The sequence below is a fragment of the Vidua chalybeata genome, chromosome Z (assembly GCF_026979565.1).
Source record: "Vidua chalybeata isolate OUT-0048 chromosome Z, bVidCha1 merged haplotype, whole genome shotgun sequence".
In the NCBI taxonomy this organism is placed as follows: Eukaryota; Metazoa; Chordata; class Aves; order Passeriformes; family Viduidae; genus Vidua; species Vidua chalybeata.
In genome coordinates this window covers 19,517,310-19,539,439 of record NC_071570.1, presented here as the reverse complement: position 1 = coordinate 19,539,439, position 22,130 = coordinate 19,517,310, and the positions used below count along the sequence as shown (strand labels likewise).

The 22,130-nt window shown below is 36.5% G+C and overlaps 1 protein-coding gene across 6 annotated transcripts in view; it reads right to left on the bottom strand.

Moving 5' to 3' along the window:
* Nucleotides 1-22,130, bottom strand: part of MPDZ (multiple PDZ domain crumbs cell polarity complex component) — a 95,195-nt gene that overhangs the window by 50,960 nt on the left and 22,105 nt on the right. For 5 of the 6 annotated variants that reach the window (XM_053931393.1, XM_053931394.1, XM_053931396.1 and 2 more), the window contains 10 exons: nucleotides 21,173-21,376; nucleotides 18,414-18,528; nucleotides 15,910-15,998; nucleotides 14,123-14,318; nucleotides 12,724-12,822; nucleotides 10,735-10,814; nucleotides 9,888-10,034; nucleotides 8,514-8,681; nucleotides 7,347-7,532; nucleotides 4,429-4,638 (listed from right to left, as the gene is read on the bottom strand). In XM_053931393.1, the coding sequence (XP_053787368.1) occupies nucleotides 4,429-4,638; nucleotides 7,347-7,532; nucleotides 8,514-8,681; nucleotides 9,888-10,034; nucleotides 10,735-10,814; nucleotides 12,724-12,822; nucleotides 14,123-14,318; nucleotides 15,910-15,998; nucleotides 18,414-18,528; nucleotides 21,173-21,376 (1,494 nt within the window). The remainder of the gene's footprint in view (nucleotides 1-4,428; nucleotides 4,639-7,346; nucleotides 7,533-8,513; nucleotides 8,682-9,887; nucleotides 10,035-10,734; nucleotides 10,815-12,723; nucleotides 12,823-14,122; nucleotides 14,319-15,909; nucleotides 15,999-18,413; nucleotides 18,529-21,172; nucleotides 21,377-22,130) is intronic. The other variant, XM_053931395.1, reaches the window with a different exon arrangement.

Here is a 22,130-nt window from a genome sequence, read left to right as displayed (position 1 = left end):
CAGACATTGACATGGGTAGTATTTTTGCCTTTATTTTTAAATTGAATGTATTTTTTTCAAAGACTTATATTCTTTTAAATACAAGAATAAAATTAAGCCCTAAAAACCCTAATTTATGGTGCTTTTGAACACTTTGAATATTATTTAATCTCCCCAGCAGAGCTCAAACAAAGGCTAACAAAATGATCACTGGATTAAGAGCCATGCCCACATCATAAACTGGTACAAAGCAGATGAGTGCACCCATCTACAGAGATGGGATCTAACTTGTTTTTCAGCTTCTGGGTTAATCATATTATGAATCCATTATAGTAGCAGCAACAGTCTGCAGTAATTCAACACATTGATTCCTTTTCAGAGTAAAAGGAATTACCTTTTTTATTAATGCAAGCCTACAGACTTAACTGCTAATCCAAACTGCCTCTTTGCTGTAACTTACTCTCAGCTCATCTTCTTGAAAATGCGTATTCGTTTTACCTATGCCTTCGTTTAAAGCTGTGCCTTAAAAAAGTATTATGAAAATTCAGGACATATCTGTAAAATCTGAGTACCAATCTGTCTATGAAAAACAGTATCTCATATGTGCGCTCTCAAAACATATCTTCAGGGTGACTGCACATTTAGTTTCTCATTTTGCACATTTAATTAGACAACTGACAAACTTGAGTGACAATTTTATTATGCCATGTATTTTCATTGCTTTTTTTCAAAAGTTTTTTTTTTTGATTGGAACCACAGATGGAAGTCAAATTTTTTAGATAGTTTTAATCTGATCATTTCAACACATCCTCAATTAAAGGTTATTTAGAATATAAAACTTGTGCTTCTTCTAAATGAATGGAGCAAGAAAAATACTGTTACCTAACTGCTAAAGGTAACAAACTGAAGAATTAAAAACATGCAGTCTTGTTTAAAGGCAGGCTATTAAATCAGCTTGTCATCTGCAAATGTGAAAAAACAGCAAACCTGCTGGAAGCAGTAATGCAGAGATTTTCACCTTGACAGGATCCATTTCAGGTTTTTGTTCAATTTTGCCTTTTTCTCTAATGAACTAAGTTCTCGTGTTTAGAAGCACTTCCCTGCTCCGGTCTCCAGAAAATGAAGGCCTAATAATTTCAACATCAGACCCAGAACAGAACAAATAACCATGAGAATACACACTTGGAATACATACATATACATGTGTATTCTGGGTTGTTGTTTCTTTTTTTTTTTTTTTTGTTTTTTTTTTTGTTTTGTGGGAGGAAGGGTTGGGGGATTTTTTGCTGTTTTGTAGTGCCCTAGTTCCTGTGTCTTTTTAATCTGAGTTCTTATTGGTAACTTCTGTGCTATGTAAGGCACTGAATGCTCAGGTAAGCCGCACTGTTTGTACAAGCAAACACCTTTTGACCTTGTAAATCTCATAATCACTGATTGATGTTGAAGGTTGAAGAACATTATTAGGAGGAAGTATTTGCAGCTTTTGAAGATACAGTGTTCCTTGTATGGCTGGATTACATGCGAAAAGGGAATATCAAAAACTTTCCACAGTAGAAAAGTGTGTATTATGATACATAGAAAAATAAGGACATGAACATTTCCCCAAAAATGTGAGATTTCCTAAGGACTGCTCAGTGCATGCAAGGACAAGTGGATAGCCATGCACTTTTGAAACCATCAACAAAATACTTTTTTTTTTCCTCAGCAATGAACATATCATAGGCCAGATTCACAGCTCATGCAAAAAGCCAAAGTCTCTAGACACCAGTTTCTACAAAGTTAGAATCCATCCCACCTACAGTGGATGAGTAATGTGGAGACAGTGAACACTAAAAAATAAGCATGGACAGTGACAAGGCAATTCCTTTCACTACAAAATGCAAAGACTGAAGAAATCTGTGGTAAGTTGGGCCACTAACCAGAGCCAGCTCAGCACGGAAGAGGGCTGCATCAGCTGGCCCCTCCTCCTCAAGTGACTGGGCAGTGTAGAAAAAGCAATCTTCCTTAGCAGAGACATAGCCCTCCTCAGGTGAAAGCTGCAGAAAGAACGAAGCTCTGAGTCGGATGAGTGGCCTGCACACAGCAGTTGCAGAGTGCATTCTGCGAGAGGGGCAGTTTAGAAAGGCAAATGGATTCCAAATGCAGCAAAGAGATCATTTCAATCATAGTCACAGTATTCAGAGGGTAAAGAGACATTTTTTTCTTTTCAAATTTACCTGAATTGATTCAGCTTCTGAATCAATTCTGAAACCCCAAATAATGAAAAAGGCCTGTCCAGGTATACCACAGAGCCCACAACTTAGTCTAGGCTCATTTTCAGTTTCTGGTCTTAATAAAGATATACTAAAACTGCCAAGACAGCTGCCAAGAAAGAAAGAGCCTAACATTAGAGGTCTTTATAATCTTGCTAGCCAAGGAGCAATCTTGCTTGCAGATAGGAAGACTTCAGCTACTCTCTGTGTTTTACGATCGTATTCCTTAGCCTCTAGAGGACAAAATGTAATTCTGACTATAAACCAGTAGCTTTTTCCAACATAATTTGATAGTAGGTGCATTTGTCCAGTACTGCAAAAGAAGCAGGGATTATTTCCAATGTTTAATTACTTGGCAAGCATAACACATGAAATATTGAAGTGCAAATGCCATATGTTTACAACTTTTGGAAAACAAAACCCCCATGCATTTTCTCCTTTAGAGTGGCATCTTCTAGAGTATGAAATTTTGTTTGCAATTAATATGGAGTCTCCAATAAAAAAAGAATTAATTTAGCAGAACAAGTTAAAATGTACTCTCTTACTATGAAAAGCAAAGTTTCTGGGAACTTAAACAACAGACATTCCCTCCCACTCTCTCCACAAAATCTACTAAGAATGAAAATTTAGTATCTACATCCACAAGGGTTAGAAGATTATCAATTCATGAAAAACAAAAATGAACCCTTAAAACTGTGCTTGGGCTTACTAATATAGAGAAAGGTATCTTTCTTGTATGTACGAACTAATGCTATTCTACTGATTTGAACTTAACCCATCAGGGATGCTTGTTCATTAGCATTCTTACTCCTACACTACCTCAGTGACCATAGGTCTCCTTTAACCTCCTTTTTTGAATTGTTCCAGACTACCTATAAAACCAAACCTGAAATAACCAATTAGATGTATACAAACTGAAGACTACACAATATAGCATAGTGTGCTGTTTAAATACAAATATTGCATAGATACTTGTGAGGGACTGGAATGTTAATGGTCAATGCGTCAAACATTTGCCGAGGCAGCAGGTGCTTTGCTGACCAGGCACAAAGTAACCACCCAGCTGCAGAGGGGGTCCACACCTACCAACAGATGCTACAAGCTGGGTTTTGAGCCAGATAAGGGAAGAAGCTGGTAAAAAGCAAATCCTGCAAGGTGCAACAGTGCTTTTTACCTTACACAAGTGGCTCAGGTGTGAAAACTTCCCTCTAGAGACCTACTGAGACACACACATGAAGCCTGAAGGTATTCATGCCTTCTCATGGACTATAATTGGCTCAACTATGCTAACCCGAGAGGAAGCTGTAACATCTTAGGTGTCATAAACCATCAAACACAGAAATGCCTCGTAACCTATGGTGTTACATGAGACAGTGTAAAACTCTCCAACACAGGAGAGGTACTTGGCATTCTCATCTACCCTAAGCATGTATTAATTCACTGAATTATGTGTTTCATGGGTTCCCCCCATCCCCAGTGGATCAAGACTGTGACCAGCACTTTGAAGGGGCACTCAAACTGCAACAATCAAATTTTGTCACTGGATCCATGGGCGGTAACTACATACTTTTCTACCTTATCCTTTCTTTTTCTTTCTTTTCCCATATACATTTTCTGAAGTGATATTTTTTTTTGTTTTTACATGGTTGCATTTCTAACCAAAATGCCTACATTTTAAAATGTACCAAGTATTATTCTACCTTAATGTTCTTAAGCTTGTAAGTAAAAATTTGTTATTGAACGTCTTGAAAGTTTTCTTGTTTCTCCCACGCACCATCCAGAATAAATCAAACAACCTCCCCAAGCAGAATAAAGCTGTAACAGTACTATACCTTGCAAAGCAAAGGAATTGGTAAATTCTACACAAAACAAATAAAAACAACTTTATGTCACCATCTCACACATTCAGAGAACCATATAAAGCATACAGTGTACAATATTATGCCTGCCAACTTTCAGCCCTGAAAGACTCTGCTGGTTGCAAGGTGCTTTGTCTGTTTTCTCATCTGCAACACAGGTATGCTAGGCCCTGTAATCACTACACCAGCCATGTACTACCCAGGCCACTCCTACATATAAAGCAATAGTTAGGCCACCCAGCTGAACCGCAAAACACACAAAATGTTTGGAGAAGTCAGGATCAGTATGTACCAGCCTCAGTTATATAAAAGTACACACTGAATTCCCAAATCCTTACAGGCAATGGTTTGGCAACTCCTATTTTAACTGTTCCTGTTGGGGCTCCTTTCAGTGCTTGCACTGCTTCCTCCAGGCTGCCGTTTTCCAAGTTGATATCATTGACAAACATAAGCCGATCTCCAGGAAGAAGTCTGCCATCTTGCTCAGCCACACCCCCAGGAACTAATGAGCGAATCACAATTACAGTGTTTGCTGGATCAACAGGATCCTAATTAAATAAAGGGAAGAAAAAGATTACATTTCTTTTACTCTTTTACATCTTGACAGAAGAATTTTTATTCATGAGATTTATTAACTAGAGTTGTGTTACTAAGCAGTGTTGGTCTCTAGATGAATCTGCAGTAGGACCAAACCATCCTGTCTGTACTGTCCATACATTTACACATCCACTTATTTTTGATTCTTAAATGTGAAATTTATTACTCCTTTCTAGGTGATGTTCCATCATGTATCTCCAATATAAAATGCTACTAAGTAGCACAGTGTTGTCCATGCACATCAGAAATTCATGACCTCCTACTGCAACAACAGTATCCTCCTTTACACTCAGAGGTTTGAGGATACCGGTGGGCAATGAAGACTGGGGCAAATGTAACACATGCACTCTAGTGGAACAAATGACTTATTTTCAATAACTGTCTTATAATTCATGATCTTGCTCAACTGAGAAAGCAGTTTTCAAGAGCCAAGGTCGTGTGCATGCCCAATTACATACTTACATGAGAGATGAACATACCAATATAAGACTAATCAACAAGACAAAACAAAGTGATGTTTGCTTTTAAGAAAGAAAACTGCTTTTAAGTGACCATCCTGATATATACTGATTTTGATTAAAAAAGCTAGCATCAAATACTAGTAACAGGAATATATAATTCTGGTATAACAATTATCACACATGCAAAATATTTGTGTGATTCTTGCAGAACAACATTCACGAGGAACATCATGTTAATATTTCCAACATGCAGTTCACTGGAGTGCATGAAAAGAAAAAAACTGTGTTAAAAAAAAACATGTAACCAAAAAATGTAACCATGTAACAGCTTTACTGATAGCAAAAGTAGAGAAAAGCAAACACCTACAAACCAGCATGCAGCTGTAACAAGTTTCCATCTCAAGCTGTACATCTGAAAGGTCAGACACCATCAAAGCAACATGGAAAAGCCATAGGAATAGGCAGACAGCTGAAAGCTGGTGTGAGAGAGAAGTGTTGATGGAGGGAGGGAGAGAGGGGTGGAGGGAGTGAAAGAAGGACATCAAGAAGACCTTTAACACTTGATGACAGTAAAAAGAATGCCATGGGGCAATGAAATACTTCCCAAGTCAAAATATAACTAGCACTGTTGCTGAGCATTGACATCTTCCTCACTTTTTTAACAACAAATACTTACATTGTCACTTTAGATGGCACTGCATGACACATTTTTGGGGGAAAAAAAAAAAAAAAAACAAGCCTCTCTAGTCTATGTAATTGTCTTCCTTAGGGTTAGAAATTATGTAGACCTTTCTACAGGCCTGCCATTGTATAAAACATAAGAAATGTATTACTATGAACATAATTCTCCTCGCAGTTTGGTCACTGCTCATTGAGAACGAATTGAGAATTTGATGGAAACAGCAAAATACAAATATAAATCTCCCTGTTACTGTTCACAGTCTTATAAGAAAGTAAAACTTCAGTAACCAAGTGAATTTTTTTTACTGCATATCAAAGGAAAGAACATGTGTCAGTACCCAAATATTATAACATCAAAAAAACCCTAAATATCAGAAAGCTGACTAAAGCTGGAAGACTAACTCATATTTGAAAAATATGTTAACCAACTTAAGGCGTTAAGCTTTTAGTACTATTACCCATAAACAAAATTCAGTCACTAACCACATACGCACCCACCATTTGTGTTAATGCTCAGAAGAGGCTGAAGCGAAAATATCTTCTACTAAGAAGACATGGACTTCAAACACTCAAGCTCATCTGTGATGTCTCACTGCAGAGCATCATGAGTAATACTTTAAAGAGTAGTCAATGCTTCATAAAAGACACTTGACTACACCTTTATCCTTCACATTAATACACTACACTGCTCTTCACCTTATCAGTGTGCAAATGCAAAATCTAAGCCATAACGTAATTGTAAGGACAGCCCTGGGGCCATAATTTCCACCTGGAAGTTATTGCCAGATGCAAATGCATTTCTGTGGACAAGATCCAGCAGAAACCTGGAAAGAGACGTGACTCCACAGCACCACAAAACAGCTCAGCAAAAGCCTACATGGACCTCAGGGAGAAATTACTTGACATTCAATTTAAAATTATCCACTGGAAAACTGGGAACAGGAGTAATATGTTCTGTCATCCTAACCAAGTGAAGGCAAGAAACAAGCACTCAACTGTTCATTGGGACACACCAAGGAATACAGTATCCAGGAATTCTGAAGTCAAACACAAAATGAATGGGGATGTTGAAGCATGTCCCTGACAGACAGCAGCTAAGCAAGGGATTTCAGAATTACAGTTCTGGATTTTAGTAAATCCTGCTTTAAGCATTTAAGTCCTTTATTGGATTTGTCCTAAACACCTCACTGCAGGCGCAAAATACATGGCTAAATGCCTAAATATGCTGGCTACATCATTCATTGTCCTTGGGTCACTAGAAGACAGCTTTCTGAAACCCTAGCATATAATGGATTATCTGTTTTTCTGAACCAGTATTACTATCATCATTAGAAACTGCAGTCTTAATACAATGAGAGGAATATGTAATATAATTACTGGAATGCCTGCCAGCTGTGATTAGTTCTACTCTATTGCTTAGTTTCTATTAATGTTTGCCCTTAAAATATATAGAATGCACTGCAAGATCCAAACAGTATGAATATTTTGCCCTCCATCCAAAGAAGTGCAGAATTTACCTGATAGTCCAATATGCTAAATCCAAGCCCCATACTCCCTTTCTCCAGCTCAATGTGCTGTACTTCTGTTTCCCACATTGCCAGAGATGAGCTTTGCACCCCTTCCACACTCTGACCTTCATCAGCTGTTTCCAAAGTTGTTCCCTCTGTGTCTGAGGAACCAATGAATCCAAGTTCTATGTGACCCTGAGAAAAACAGTAAATGTTTACCAATAAAATGTGAACAGTTGAGAATCTTCAGAGACAAAACTCTGTTTACAGAAAACAAGATAAAACTTAAGTGATATCTCTAAAGACAGAAGAAGTGCAAGCACTCAGGACATTTAATGAACACTGATAAACTTGGCACAAAATACAACTATTTATATCTGTAGCCAAGCTGCAAGTATATTAAACTACTCACTAGAAAAATATTTACAAAATGGAATTTCTGTCAAATTAAAATGTTCAAAAAACTTTATTAGCATATGCATTCAAATATATGGGAAATATATGTTATTAAATGGTATGTCTAAAATATGCCTTCATTAAATGTAATCATGGTGACAGCAGCCAGAATATTTAATAAAAGTAAAAACAAATAAATACGTACATACACAGACTGCTCTTCACTTGGATTCATAGAGAAGTTTAGAAACTATAAGCTGAATTTGGTGCCTTGCTCAGAACTAAGAGCTAACTGTTTCTCTTTTCATACAAATGGTGTTGCTTTGTATACTATACCCTAGGCCATTCCTACATGTTTAGTTCACCAGGCTGCCCAGAGCTGTGCGCTTACAAGTGACAGAAGTCTCAGTCAAGGAATGCAAACACAGTTATGCACAATGCAAACCCAGAAAGCAAAGTTCAAAACTAGATTAAATACATTCCAATTCTAAAGAACGCACAGTTCAACTTGCTATACTCCTACATCTCACCTACAGAACAAGAAGTACTGTACTTAGACAGACAGCCCCACATCCTAGGATGTTTTTGCCTATGATGAGCCAGGATTCATATTTTCTGGTGGCCTAAAAAATAGCCGATAAACATTATTTGCTGTTTCCTATTTGTCTGGCTCCTATTCCAAAAATATTAAAATACATTATTTATAATCATGTAGAAGAACTTAATTTTTTTTCCCTCAAGAAAACTGTCATTTTCAGTGATTGTTTAAAGACAAAATACCTTTTCTGTAAGCTGAACCTCAGATAGGCTTAGACTCTCTAGTATTTCTGGTTGAGTGACAGGTGGAGCTACTGGACGACAGCACACCATTGTCACCTTAATAGGCAGCTCTTTCAAGATACTGACCACATCCTTGTGGTTTTCTCCAAGAAGAGAGATCTCATTCACCTCAATAAATAAAGAATACACAGTGGTTAGAACTACAGAGTATTTCTAAGCACAGTAACAAAAATGAGTAAAAAAACCCAAGCAAACTCCAACTCACTAATCACCTCATAAAAAAAAAAAAAAAAAGTAAAATAAAAGCAACAAAAATCCCCATGCTAATAGACACTTTCAATCCTTAATTTCTACTCAATTCGGTGCTCACCACCAAGGTACGTACTGAACTAAATGTATAGTCTTTTTAATTGCATGACACCACCCTACAAACACCACATACACTGTAGCTTCGTGTTTCTTGCATTAATGTAAAACAAATTCACATCTTAATTCTAAGAGAATAATTTAGAAAAGTAATCAGATGTTTAGGCCCTTCACTGAGTTGGGATAAACCTATTAAATCTTAACCCTTTCACTACATATTCTTTTTTGGTGACGGTCTTGATTTCAGCTGGGATAGAGTTAATTTATACTCAGTAGCTGTGCAGTGCTGTGTTTTGAATTCAGTATGAGAATAACTTAGATAACACACCGATGTTTTGACTGCTGCTAAGCTGAATCAAGGACTTTTGGTGTCTCATGCTCTGCCGGTGAGAAGGTACAAAAAAGAAAAAAAAAAGCTATGAGGGAGCACAGCTGGGATAAATGACCCAAATTGGCCAAAGGGGTATTTCACACCCTAGAGCATCATGTCCCCAGTATGTAACTGGGGAGTTAACTGGAAGGTGCACTGATCAGAGCTCGGGGATAGGGTCTGGCATTGGTCAGCAGGTGGCAAACACTTGCACTGTGCATCACTTGAAGGTTTTTCTCCTTTTTACTATGACTATTATTATTATTATACCTTGTTTTGATTATTAAACTGCCATTATCTCAACTTACAAGGTTTTACTTCTGATTCTCCTCCTCATCCCACCAGACTGGGGGTGAGTGGGGTGGGTAAGCAAGTGGCTGCATGGTGCTTACTTGCCAGCTGAGCTTAGACCATGAGAAAGACCTTGGACTATCAAAAAATCAGGTACCAGCTAAGAAATGTATGTAAGCATATGTACTCACATAAATATATGTAAATACATATGAAGTGACTACTCAACCACTAACTGGCATGCTGTTAGATACACATTACTACCATGGTCATAGCCTATGAGAAGAAACTTACTGCTCAAAAACCTTACTGAATGCAGACTAAGATAAAGTAGTACTTTATCTTACTTCCAGCAGTTCATCTCCACTGAATAGCTTGCCGCTTCGTCCAACTGGCCCTTCAGGTAAGATAGATCTGATGAAATGATGACCCACTGTAGCTTCAAGGCTTATCCCTAACCCACTGCTTTCACTAAATTTGTTAACCATAGCCACCTAAAGTAAGATAAAGAAATGGTTACATTTGTCATATTTACAGCCAGATCTGTTACTTTCCATTTCAATTTACATGCATTTAGGTGAAAATTCCAGAAGTGAGAAACCAGAAGTACTGTCATGTATAATGGGGAGTCAGATAAAAACTGATTCAATGATCACACACCACTTTGCAATACACAAGTGGGAACTGCTTATGACAACAATCTAATAATACATACTTCTGCAGACACTACATCTGTGACATGTGATCTCCTAAACTGACATACTACTTTTCTTCCATATCTACAGTATATGTTCTATGTATTATTTACATCATTATGTGAAATCACTTATTCAGTATGCAGAATGAGAATGAAGCTTCAAGTTCTAGCTAACGAAGGGAGCTTTGAAGTTCATATTAAATATTTTTTCTCTAAACACATTTATCCTCCCAAAGCTAGAAAATTGGTGAAACAATAGTTATGAGCACAGGAATTTAACAAGTCTGTCATGGTTTTGATAAAATGCAGAAAAATACATATCTACATTCAAAGTCTATAATTAAAATAATCTCAACATACTAAGGAGCATATGTGTAATCTTCATACATGAAGGAACAAATGCAATACAAGCATATTTCTGTCCATATGCTGTCAACATAATAGATGCACAGATGAAAGAGATGCATATTTAACAATAATAAACAAAATTTACCTACCACTATTTCATAATTCGAACCCATAATTCTCTGCCACTTTATCTTTGCAGCCGCTTCTTCTGTACTAGTTAGCTGGAAATCTAAAATTTATATTTAAGATTACTGTGAGAAAGAATTAAAAAAGCTAGTCAACTTCTAAAACTGATAAAGTATATGAAACATGCACAATGACACAATCATTCCCATGATGTCAGAACTGTCCTAAATATGACTAAAAACTTGGCATGTTTAGTCTCACCAAGCTCAGGTTTACCAGAGCAAAAACTTGCAATGCAGTATAAAGATTCCAACCATTAAAAACTGTGTATTTTGAAAGACATGAAGTTAAGTCAAATAGATTGGTGGCTGGGAAGAAAAGATACATACTAGCCTCAGAGTTGAGTCAATATTTTGCAATTTTTCAAGAGAATAGGCACCAAGGAAATTAAAAGGTTGCACTCAAGCCCTGTGTTAAATCAGACTACATGTGGGCTGATCAGATTGATTCATAGGGATAGCTAAAATACTTAAAAATGCACACTGATCCTTTTGGACAGACACTGTATTTTACAGAGAATGTCCAAAAAACACAATCTGGAGATCTATTTTTTATTTTTAAAACCATGAGCACTGTGAAAGATTTTTCTGAAACTGTTAAGCCCTAAAGGTCAGTAAGAGAATGCAAGACATCCAAGTTCTTTGCTTTTTTTCTTTTAATTTTAATACCTGAAGAACAGCAACAAACTTGGAAAGGAAGGAAGTGGGAGAAGTGCAGTGATACAGTGACAGGCTAGGTAGCAAACTGTGGCAAATCTTAATTTGACTGAAAGTTTATTTGCAGGTTTGAAAAACAGAGAAATACTTTCTTCCCTCTCATTTCCCCCTCATTCACATTGTCTAGGCTTTATGACAGAAACCAATAAAAAGTAGTATTTAGATACAATAGCCAGCAAACACAGCAAGTTTAACAGGATCCTACATACTCAAGGTCCATGGCCTGGGCTGTGTGTACATTAAGTATCAAAATAAACTCTTCAGATGCTCATCACAGGTAAGGACAAGAATCTTCATTACAAAGTTCTCAAATCCCACTGATTTTAGTAAGAATAGAAAATGACTAAGAGCCTCAGACAGTGTTTTAAGTCTAGTCATCACTCAGAGATATTACTAAGTATAAAGTTATATAAAGTCAGATGTTGCATAGCATTCAAAGAGGACAATACTTTTCCCAAAGCCAAGACACAGCACTATCTGAAGGAAAGAAGTTAAAAAGAAATTCCTCCAGCTATCCAAGAAAATCAGAAAGCATGACTTATGAAAAGATACATATTGCAGAACTTTTCAGTTCCTACTTTTACTCTGGAAGCACAAAAATTTTACACATCAAGCTGACACATCAAGTTATGTCTAAATCTGAAAAGCATATCATCACACAGGACTTCTGAAAATGCTGAACAGTGTTCTAGGAGATCAAGCAGGAAAAGAATACCCAGTAGAAAACAGGAATTTTGACAAAGAGTATGGGAAAATTTGGAGAATATCAGTGAACCAGAACTGACTGAATTTCAGACATTACCAGAGAATACTAAATTAAATGTAAGCTCAAGAATTTGGGAAAAGGAAATTAATCAGAAGATGTAGTAGTCCTGGAACTGTAGCTGGGCAGCTGCAGACACCTGGAAAGATAACAGGGAATGGAAAGGAATTTTTTTTTTTTTTCTAGACTAGACTAAAAAGAGTTGATATGCAAAACTAGACTAGGAGAGGGTTGAGCAAGTAGCCAAAGCAAACTGCTTCATGTGACATCTTCAGCATATAATTATTTTCAGACACCTACAGTAGTCCTGTTCCTACAACACTTATGATTAGGAGTACATGACTAAATGTATGACTACTTTGACTTTCTACTTCTACCTCAGCTACAGAGCTTGCAGAAGATGGAAAGACACAAAACACCTGGTCTTTGTGTAAGAACACAGAAGGGCAATTTCACAGAATAAAATATTAAACCTTGAGAACCTGTTTCCTGTTGTTTCATGTCATCTCCAATATTTACCACACTGGCACTGGATGGCAGTGATGGGGATCCCTGTTCTGTTTCATTGTTATCTGAAAAAAAGAAGAAATCTTTTCAGCTATTTAGGTACTTTATATGTCATAATACTTACCAAGCTCACAGGCATGCTCTGGGGCACCAACTCTCTCCTCCACTGGACTTATATATTTGGCAAATGGAATCTGGTATGCGTGGCCCAGAAGAAACATCACATTTCAAAGCCACTGTCTTTTGTTAATGCATTGCCTTCTCCAGTGAGTTCAATGAAAAAAATCCAACAAAAAACCCAGTACAACTATCAGTACCTGCATTTCTATGACTGAATAAAAATACATCTAAATATAACATTCTTTAGCATTCTTGTATCAATTTATTTTTTTCTTTCCTTTGTGCAATTCAGAAAGCTGATGCTGAAAACAAAAATGCTTCAGCCTTGGAGACCTGGATACCTGGCACACTTTTCATACATAGAAAATCTCTCCTACCACCAAATTCTGTTATGTATATTGCTACCTGTCAGATGTTTTGAACACCTGTTGGCTGGAAAAACAGCATTCTGAAGACTTGGCCTATACCTCTTGTTAAAGGTAGGAGTGGGAGGATGACATACAGGTAACATGCTATTGGCTCTCTGAAAATCTTGTATGAGGTGAGGATTAGGCCTCTGTTGACTACTTGTGACATACTTTCACTGACATCTAACTATTACACCAGCAGCTGTTTTGTGTTTCCAGGCCCTGTGGAGGTATCTTTCATTTAAACACACTGACTTTCAAGATGTGGCACATATACTTAAATATGTGCAGAGCATGTAAGATAAAGGTGCACAAATCTCATGTCATCAGCAGCAAAATTACTACTGGTCTTTGGCATCTGAACATTTTACACATGTATTTAGGGGCTGATAGGGTATTGACGATGTAAGCTACTCCTCTCATACCTGCACCTTGTAACAAGCAAGAGTAAAATGGGATGAGATTGATTATGCTCATCAAGGAGGGTCTTTCTCTGACTGCTTTTGAATGCAGCTCTCACTCTTAAGCATGAATAAAACATTTACTGCCTTCTTACCATTCAAAGATTTGCAGGATCAAAGTCTCAAAGCAATTCAGCCAGAAGGTCAATGCGGCAAAGAACTTTCAACACTCACTTTGAAAATGTAGCAAATAATACCACTGTGCCTAAAAGATTAATCAAACCATTGTAGACAAAACTCCACCTCATGTACAGCAGCTCTGTCATCTACCAGAATGAATAGATACCCAGAATGAATCTGGTCCATTTTATTTACAGTTTGCAATTGAGAAGAAAAATGTTTCAAGCCAACTTAACAGCAAAGCCAGTTTTAATTACCTTTGGCTGTGGTACTATCCCTTGTTTGGAATAGTAAGTCCTGCTCAACAGGAGCATTGAAGTCCTCCTGGGGTGGAATACAATTTTCCTGCTTACGACCTCTTCTGATCAAAGTGAGCCGAACCGTTTGTCCCGTGTGCCGCAAAACGTCAACTGCTTGCTGGTTAGTAAAACCCTGAAGATTTGTTCCATCCACCTGCAGGATCAAGTAGCTTTTCAGTTCACCCACAGAAAAAAGTTCAGGGCAAAACAATGCAGTGAGCTCTCAGCATCTGTTAGCCTAAGCAGAAAGCAAGTGGAGGAGCAAGAACAAAACCTGTACAATTTTATGTAACTGGATAAGCTAAGCGCTCCCACTGGAGTACCCCAGAGCTAGATGACAACCACTACCACAGCAAAGAGGGGAGGACAGCCCACCATGGTGTGGCCAGGCAGATCTGCTCTGCAAGGTGGGAGAGGATACAGCATGTGCTGTGCAGGGCATATTGTACAGCCTGTCACTCAACCACTTCAGCCATCCCTACCTCTGAGGGACAATACTGGGTGATCAAGAGTAAGGAGAGACACATCGATCCACTGGGATAGAAAGACTTACAGAGTGCAGTCATTTAGATACAGAGAAGTCAACCAATGAGCACTGTGAATTCCAATTTTGAAACAGAACACTGTCACAACCAACCAGATGTTATCACTGGTTCATCATTTTAAGAGTTTAAAGAATAAAATTTCAGTCTTCTCTGTTTGAAATTATTTTATTATCTCATTAACTCGGGTTTTTTTATCGAATTCAAAATTTTGACATTTCTTAATTCTATCCCATTATCGCTACCTAACACCCATCACATTTTATTTTTCTTCTCCCTGCAAACTCCATTATATTCTATTATTTCTATATCTACCCCACAGTGCCTTAAATCTTTCAAATACTTCTTACAATACTATGTTCTTTCACTCCTGTATTTGTTTCTGCCTATCTACACAAAACACATACTTCATTATTTTAAGTCCTACTAAATGAAGCATGAATCCCCTGGACCCTTAGTAATTTGTTGTCCTTCTCCAAAATTCCTAAAGTAACTAAAAATCAGGTGGGACTATTTAATTTTCCCCCCGCACTTAAAACAAACCATATTTAAAAAATGCATTTTATTCTTCAGTGTCTGAGGTCACCCAAATAATTTTCTCCTTCTGCATGTGCAGTAGAAGAAGAAAACAAACTTTGGAATAATCCATTTTAGCCATCTGTACTCAGCACGTAAACCATTACAAAAAAGATATATGCTTCCACAAACAAACAAGCAGGCACTTCTTAAGAGAGACCATAACCTGTTCTTACTGCTGTCTTCACACAAATGCAAGGACATATCTATGAGAGACACAAAAATGCACTCCCTGCATTCACAACCTGATTTCCACTACAGAAGCAACAGTTTATGGATAAAAATATGTTATTCTTTCTCTGAACACCTAAAACTTTGGGACACAACCTTTTAAAATAATTTTGAAAACAGCTGCCCAATTTGAATCAAACTTTGAAATTTCACACTTACTAACCTCCTACTGATACGGGGGATATATAATGATATATTCTCACATACAAGATTTTTTTGAAGAATTACAAGTTACATGCAGGTAGCATAATCAGAAAACATGTGATGAGATACTCTGTCAGGAAAGGACTCAGAACTGCAACACTGATCCTAAGTATTTTAATGAGCATTTCTTTGCAACATAAAGAAGCAGAGTCTTGTAGACAAGCTATTTCAGTTCATCCTGCGTTTACTTACAACTATAATTTGATCTCCCACGTGGATTCTGCCATCATGTTCAACAGCACTGCCTTTTGTAATGCTTTTCACAAAGATACCAGAAGGTTCTGGGATGAAAAAACAGGGAAAATTAACTAATTTATTAAGAAACAATTTAAATAATGCAATGCCGCAACAATGCAACTAAAGACTCCAATCAAAAAAAAGGAAAAATAAAAGAAAAAACAATCCCTAAGTAAGATAATAAAACAATCATAAAGAAAGCAACGATTTAAGAAAAACATGTATTATTATCATCTTAAAGAATGAGCCAGATTAATGTCTGTTTGCACTGGATTAGATCAAAACCTTACAATGCCAAATACACAATTCCTGATGCAAAATGAGAAATATTCTAACTTCCCTTAATCTAAAGGTTGAAACCAACATAGACAAAAAAGGTATTTCTGACTTTTGCCAGATTTGGACAGAAAATTCAGCTTGAGTACACTACTCCAGTAATTTCTGAATTTTCTATGTACTTAAAAACAGTTTAAGAAAATACATGTTTGGGCTGCCATATTGAGAAATAGGAATACAACTTTACATTTGAACCAGTTTTTAAATGCAGCTATCACTATTTGATAAAAAGGTCACAAAGTTTTAAAAACTCCAACAGAACAACAAAATTAAACAAAAAAACACCCATCAAAATAGAAACATTTTACTTACTAACTAGTTACTACTTTTGAATCAGAAGGAAAGTAATATATAGAAAACACCTACAGAAGGGATATTTCACAAAAAGAAAACATTTCAGGAAAAACACACTTGCTTTGAAATAACTTCAACAGCTCAATAAAATACAAATATACGGAGTTCCTACATGCACATTTTGCACAGCTTACATTGAATTAGGAAAAATAACAGCATAAACTGGTATGGAATCACTCTGATGGTCTCAGGCCTGTAACATTAGCATCAGAAATTTTAACAGCATCTACTTTCTCTCAACAAATGTTCTCACTCTGTTAAATGAATATACTTGATGTGAAGACAATCCACTACAAAATGTATTTTAAAAGCTGTCACAGCCTTTGCAGACCTCAAGCTAATTTTTTACTGGCCCCTGAATATGATGGAAGTTATAAGGAAAGAGGGTTAATGACTCAACTCAGCTTAGGAAAAATATGATTATACATATATTCAAGTCACCTCGTTGACAAGTCTCTCTTTTTCTGTCAGTTTTTTTTGGTTTTTTTTTTTTTTGTTTTTGGTTTTTTTTTTTTTTTTTTCTTTTTTTTGGAGGGTTGGGGGGGATTTTTTAAGAGGTTGTTTGCCCAGGCTTTGTGCATAATTACATGGCTGGCCTCCTAACTTCCAAGCATTCTTATATCCTGTAACAGCTGTAAGAGAACATGACAAGTTATTTGTCATTCACAAAAAATTCAGAAATGTTATTTGTTGTCCAGTAGTTTTATTTTGCTGCTTCTTTGACAGCAAAGTTGTTCTGTAACTGTTATGTCACAAAATTGAGTTACCTAACTAGCTCCTGAGACAAGAATATTCTCTAACATAGTTACATGCAGCAGAGTAATTCAAACTGAAGACCAATGATACTCAAACACTAAATCAGTCAAAATATGCTCTCAGATCTATAAATGTTCTACGTTTTAATTTGCCTTTTGAAATTCAACCGGAAGCTGCTAAAGAGTGGACTTGCACAAACTCTGACTGTCTGGTCCTGTGGAAATCCAGTTTTTTCTGATCCAAAATATTACAGCTAGAAACAGCCAAAATTATGGAATGTACATTTTTGAAACATATACAAGTGGATACAAGTCAAAGTAACAGCTCTTTGAGAAGTTTTATGACACGTTCAAAAGACACCCCTTCCTAGTATTACTGAATTTGCCGAATTTCCCCTAAGGAAGCCTAACTGAGCTCTGGATTATTTTTGTAAAAAATGTAGTGGAAATTACAAAGTAAAAATAAGCAATTGTCCGTGAACATTTCTGCACTTATTTATTTAAATAAACCTATTTATTGTCTGCTACAGCCCACAGGTGAAGAAATATTTATTATATGCAGAAGTCAGTAAAGAATTTGTGATGTGCTAGCAGCATCATGCACATTATTTAAAAATTAATAACGATCTCTTAAAACTACTCAGAATGGTACTGTGTTGCCTTGTAAGAAGGCTACTTCTAACAGAAAGGGCTCAAACTATTTTACCATTGTTTTTCAGAAACACGTAAGCAGAAGTTTAGCCAAAAGTGAAGATAAAAACTGATTTAAAAATACTGAGGTGGGATTTTTTAATAATTTGCTTTTTTAATTTGATTTTTAAATAATTTTTAATAAAAATTGCTTTTATTCTGAACATCCTTTTTACAAAATGAAAACCATTCCTCTTCTTTTTCAAATTTCAAATAGATTTTAGACCGTTAAGGGTTCTTTTAAGAGAAGTTACATCAAAATTAAGTCTTTGATGCAATAGTATGCAATAGACTGCACAATAAAGTGCAGGAATCAACAATTACCTGATGTCTTGTCTCCAATATAACCAGCAATAGTTATTCCTAAGCCCTGGCTGTTTTTAGTGAGTTCAACATTGAATTTCTCCCCATCTTCATAGCTATCAACAGAAGCATCATCCTAAAAAGAAAAGGGGGATTACAAAAGAAGATCTTTTCCTTTAAAGATTCACCACATTCTTTAATGTCAGTAACATATAAAATTAGATAAAAACACAAAAAAAGAAATATGAAATTTGTTTCTATTCTTATTTGCTGTTCATCAGACAAGCAAGAGGTAGGTAACATTCCTTATGGTAAAGCAATGCAGAGCAGGTCATATCCCCCTTCACCCCACTGCTCTGGGATATTATCTTTAACCTATCAAATCATTATTTAATGACTAAAATTACTGGTAAAATTCATACAAATTGAACAATTAATTTCTTGTACAGTAACTTACATATATACATATATGAATATGTAGCTTGCTGACTTTCTGGGACCTCCTCAGAACTAGCTTTGGTGTTATTAAAAAGAAAAAATATTGTATTTTTTATTCTATTTGTCTGAATTTCTGTTCATGACCTATAGGTATCTTTTTAAAACTTGCAAATTTAAAATATTATAAAAGCTATCACTAGTCAGGCAATTATATTTCTTGCTTTTGAAAGGCTTAAAAACTTCATTTTAGCACACAGCAATTATATTTCCAGCTAGCTCAATAATTACAACCTTCATTATTATCTGCTATAACTCTCTGACTTGCAATAACAATGGATTTTGGGGCTATTTAATTACTTGTAGTTAATGAAAGCAGAATATGTATTAAAATCCTATTTTAACAATAGGGAGTTTGTATGAATAGTTTTTATTCTGCCCCTTCTGCATGCCAAATAGCAGCTAGACTTTGTTTTAAGTGCCAATATGGCAACCAGGCCAACTAACTGAAGCCAGTTTGACTAGGTAAGTATGTGCCAAAAAAGATTTCAGGAGAGCTACTTCCCAAGAATCTGACTTGAGCTCTTTATCCAAGCAATTCCACCAGAAACTAAATTGAACACAAGAAAAATAAATTTCTAATGCATTTATCATCTCTGTCATTGAAAATGCAGGATTATTCTGGCCACAGGTAATGCCACTAAAAAAAGACCCAATTCCCATAGCCTCATGAATTTTTACAAGATAGATATCTGCAGGTAACATGAAAAGAAGTACCCATTTTCCAAAGCCATTCTGGTCCAAATAATAGTTTTAAGAGCATCATGAAGACTTCACCTACACCATATCTGATAGGAAGAAACTAAAAATCAAGCTGTTTGAATCATCATCTTCACTCCAGACCCCAATCAATGAGTTTTGCATGACTATTAACAGGGTGCTCCTTCCAAGAATGTGACTTTGTGTAGGTAGGAGCAGTTTAAAAATAGCCTACCTCCTGCCAGGAAAGAAGTACCAGAAAGAGGTTTTGAAAAGTATGGAAATTGGGAAGGTGGCAAAAACCTCAAATTATGCCCCTTTGCTGCTTTCAGCTATTTTGTCAGTACTAGAAATCGCATATATTCTGCAGCTGCAGATACATCTTCTAACATTGCATCATCTAACCTCAAAAAGGTAAATACTGCAGAAATATACACAGATTAAGTTATCAAATTCAGCTTTATCTTGAGAGATTCATTTCAGACAAATAATACTAGTGTTAAATATTAATCCCTTTATCTAAAATGCAGGAAGGTTTTACATCTCTGTGTGCTGTAATGACACAGAAGTACCAGTTTGTCTCTTGTCTTCGATGCTCAGAAATCTCCTTGTTAAAATTAACTTTCTTTGCCTTATAGCCACAAAACAGGGGTTGAATATATGTTAAGTTTTCACAGATATTACTACAATGGACAGAGACAAAATGATGGTATCACCATCTAAATTGTTACATAACAATCATACATAAATTGCAAGGACTTCTCTTCTGAAGAACTGAACAAAATGTCTAGAAAAACAACAGGAAAAAGTAAAACAAAAAATTCTATCTAGGGGTAGGCTCAAAAACAACAAACGTTTTCTTCTCGCACTAATTTACTTCATATACTCACATTTAAATGTATCTAGTCATAGCCATATGTGGCAAAACAGTACTCTTTCAGAATCCCATGAAACCAGACTTTGTTACAAACATGCAAGTTACATGTTTGGTAGAGGTTTTGAGCTGACAAGTCATGATAATATTTACAGCATTTTTTAAGTGGCTGACAGTTGTAGAGGAGTAAAGATACAAAGTACAATCATCAGCAGGGGAGTAAGGGTAGCAGCTGGCTTACTTTTTTTTAGAAAACATCTAGCAAATGAGCAGTGAAAGGTGATACAGGAAAGGATTAGCATCTGTGTGCTGATTGGCACAGGGAGAAAAGTTCTGATGAACAAATTAAATTATACAGAAAAAGGGCAGGCAGACAGAGAAATGCTAAAGAGTCAACTAGCTTAGTCCTGAAGGAAAGACTGCATTGCTTCAGTTGTCCCAATGTAATAACATAGCCTTACAAGCAACTCAGAACAAGATGTTAATCAGATTATACTTATTGAAGTCCTAAACCTTAATCCCAAAAGTCTTCAAGAATACAGTTCCTTGCACTGTGGACTCATTGCATTTAAACTCTCCCAGACTGTCAGATGAGACTTGTGCTACAGGGAACGAAAATCCTAGCTTTTGAGAACATAAACACAAAAGATTCTAAGAGCAGTTAAAAATAAAGGAAGCTTGCAATGGGTTACATATGTTCATTGTTGCTTACCTCTTTCTCTGGTGTAGCGGTGGGTATTGGTGTACCTGGAGGAACTGCTGGTAGAAGTGGCTCCTCAACAGGCCCTCTTGCAATTACCAGTTTCACTCTATTTCCACACTGCCTTAGAACTTGTGCCACCTGCTCACTGCTCATTCCAGCTAGGTCTGTATCACCAATTTTCAAGATGTGATCTCCACTACACAATCTTCCATGCTGGAGGAAAAATAATGAAAAATTTGCCATTTCTCCCACATACCATACAATTAGAAAAATAGCACATAGCCTTAGTCACTTCTAAGACATATGAATCAGGTGACTTTTTCTGGATGCCAAGCCAATACCCTGATAGCAAGGAGAAGAAAAGAGGGTTGCCTAATGGCACATGACTTTTACTAGGAATTTCCCGAGAGATAGCCAGGAGATCCTTTTTCAATACATCACCCAAGCACAGAGAAAAAAATGTGCTTAGCTACAGTTACTTCTACTGGTATTTAACAATTGCATGTAGAGACTGCAGAACTTTAGGTTTCGTTTTCAAACACACGTCCAAAAAACAGCATCCAAACACATATTCAGGTTTGCACTGATACTAAAATACTAGTAGTAGTAACAGGATTAACCATGATTTCAACATAAAATTCATTTCTCTCTTCCTGTGATCCAGCTATCTAAATTGCTTTACATTAGTTTAGTCTCTTACTGATTAACCTTTAATTAATAAAAAAGCGTCACATGAATTTAGACCATTTGATGAGTGTTACAGAGACAGTTTTGTAAAAGGAACCTATCTACCTGTTCAGGGGAAAGAGGGCAGCTGTCCATGCATCTCCAGGCCCTGTTACTAGCATTAATGCTGCCCTAGGTACCTGTCCAATGAACAAGCTTGAAATGATCTGTGATAACCAAATTCAATTCACATGAGCCCTCCAGGCAAGAGCAGAATATGTGTCTTGAAGCAGACACATGA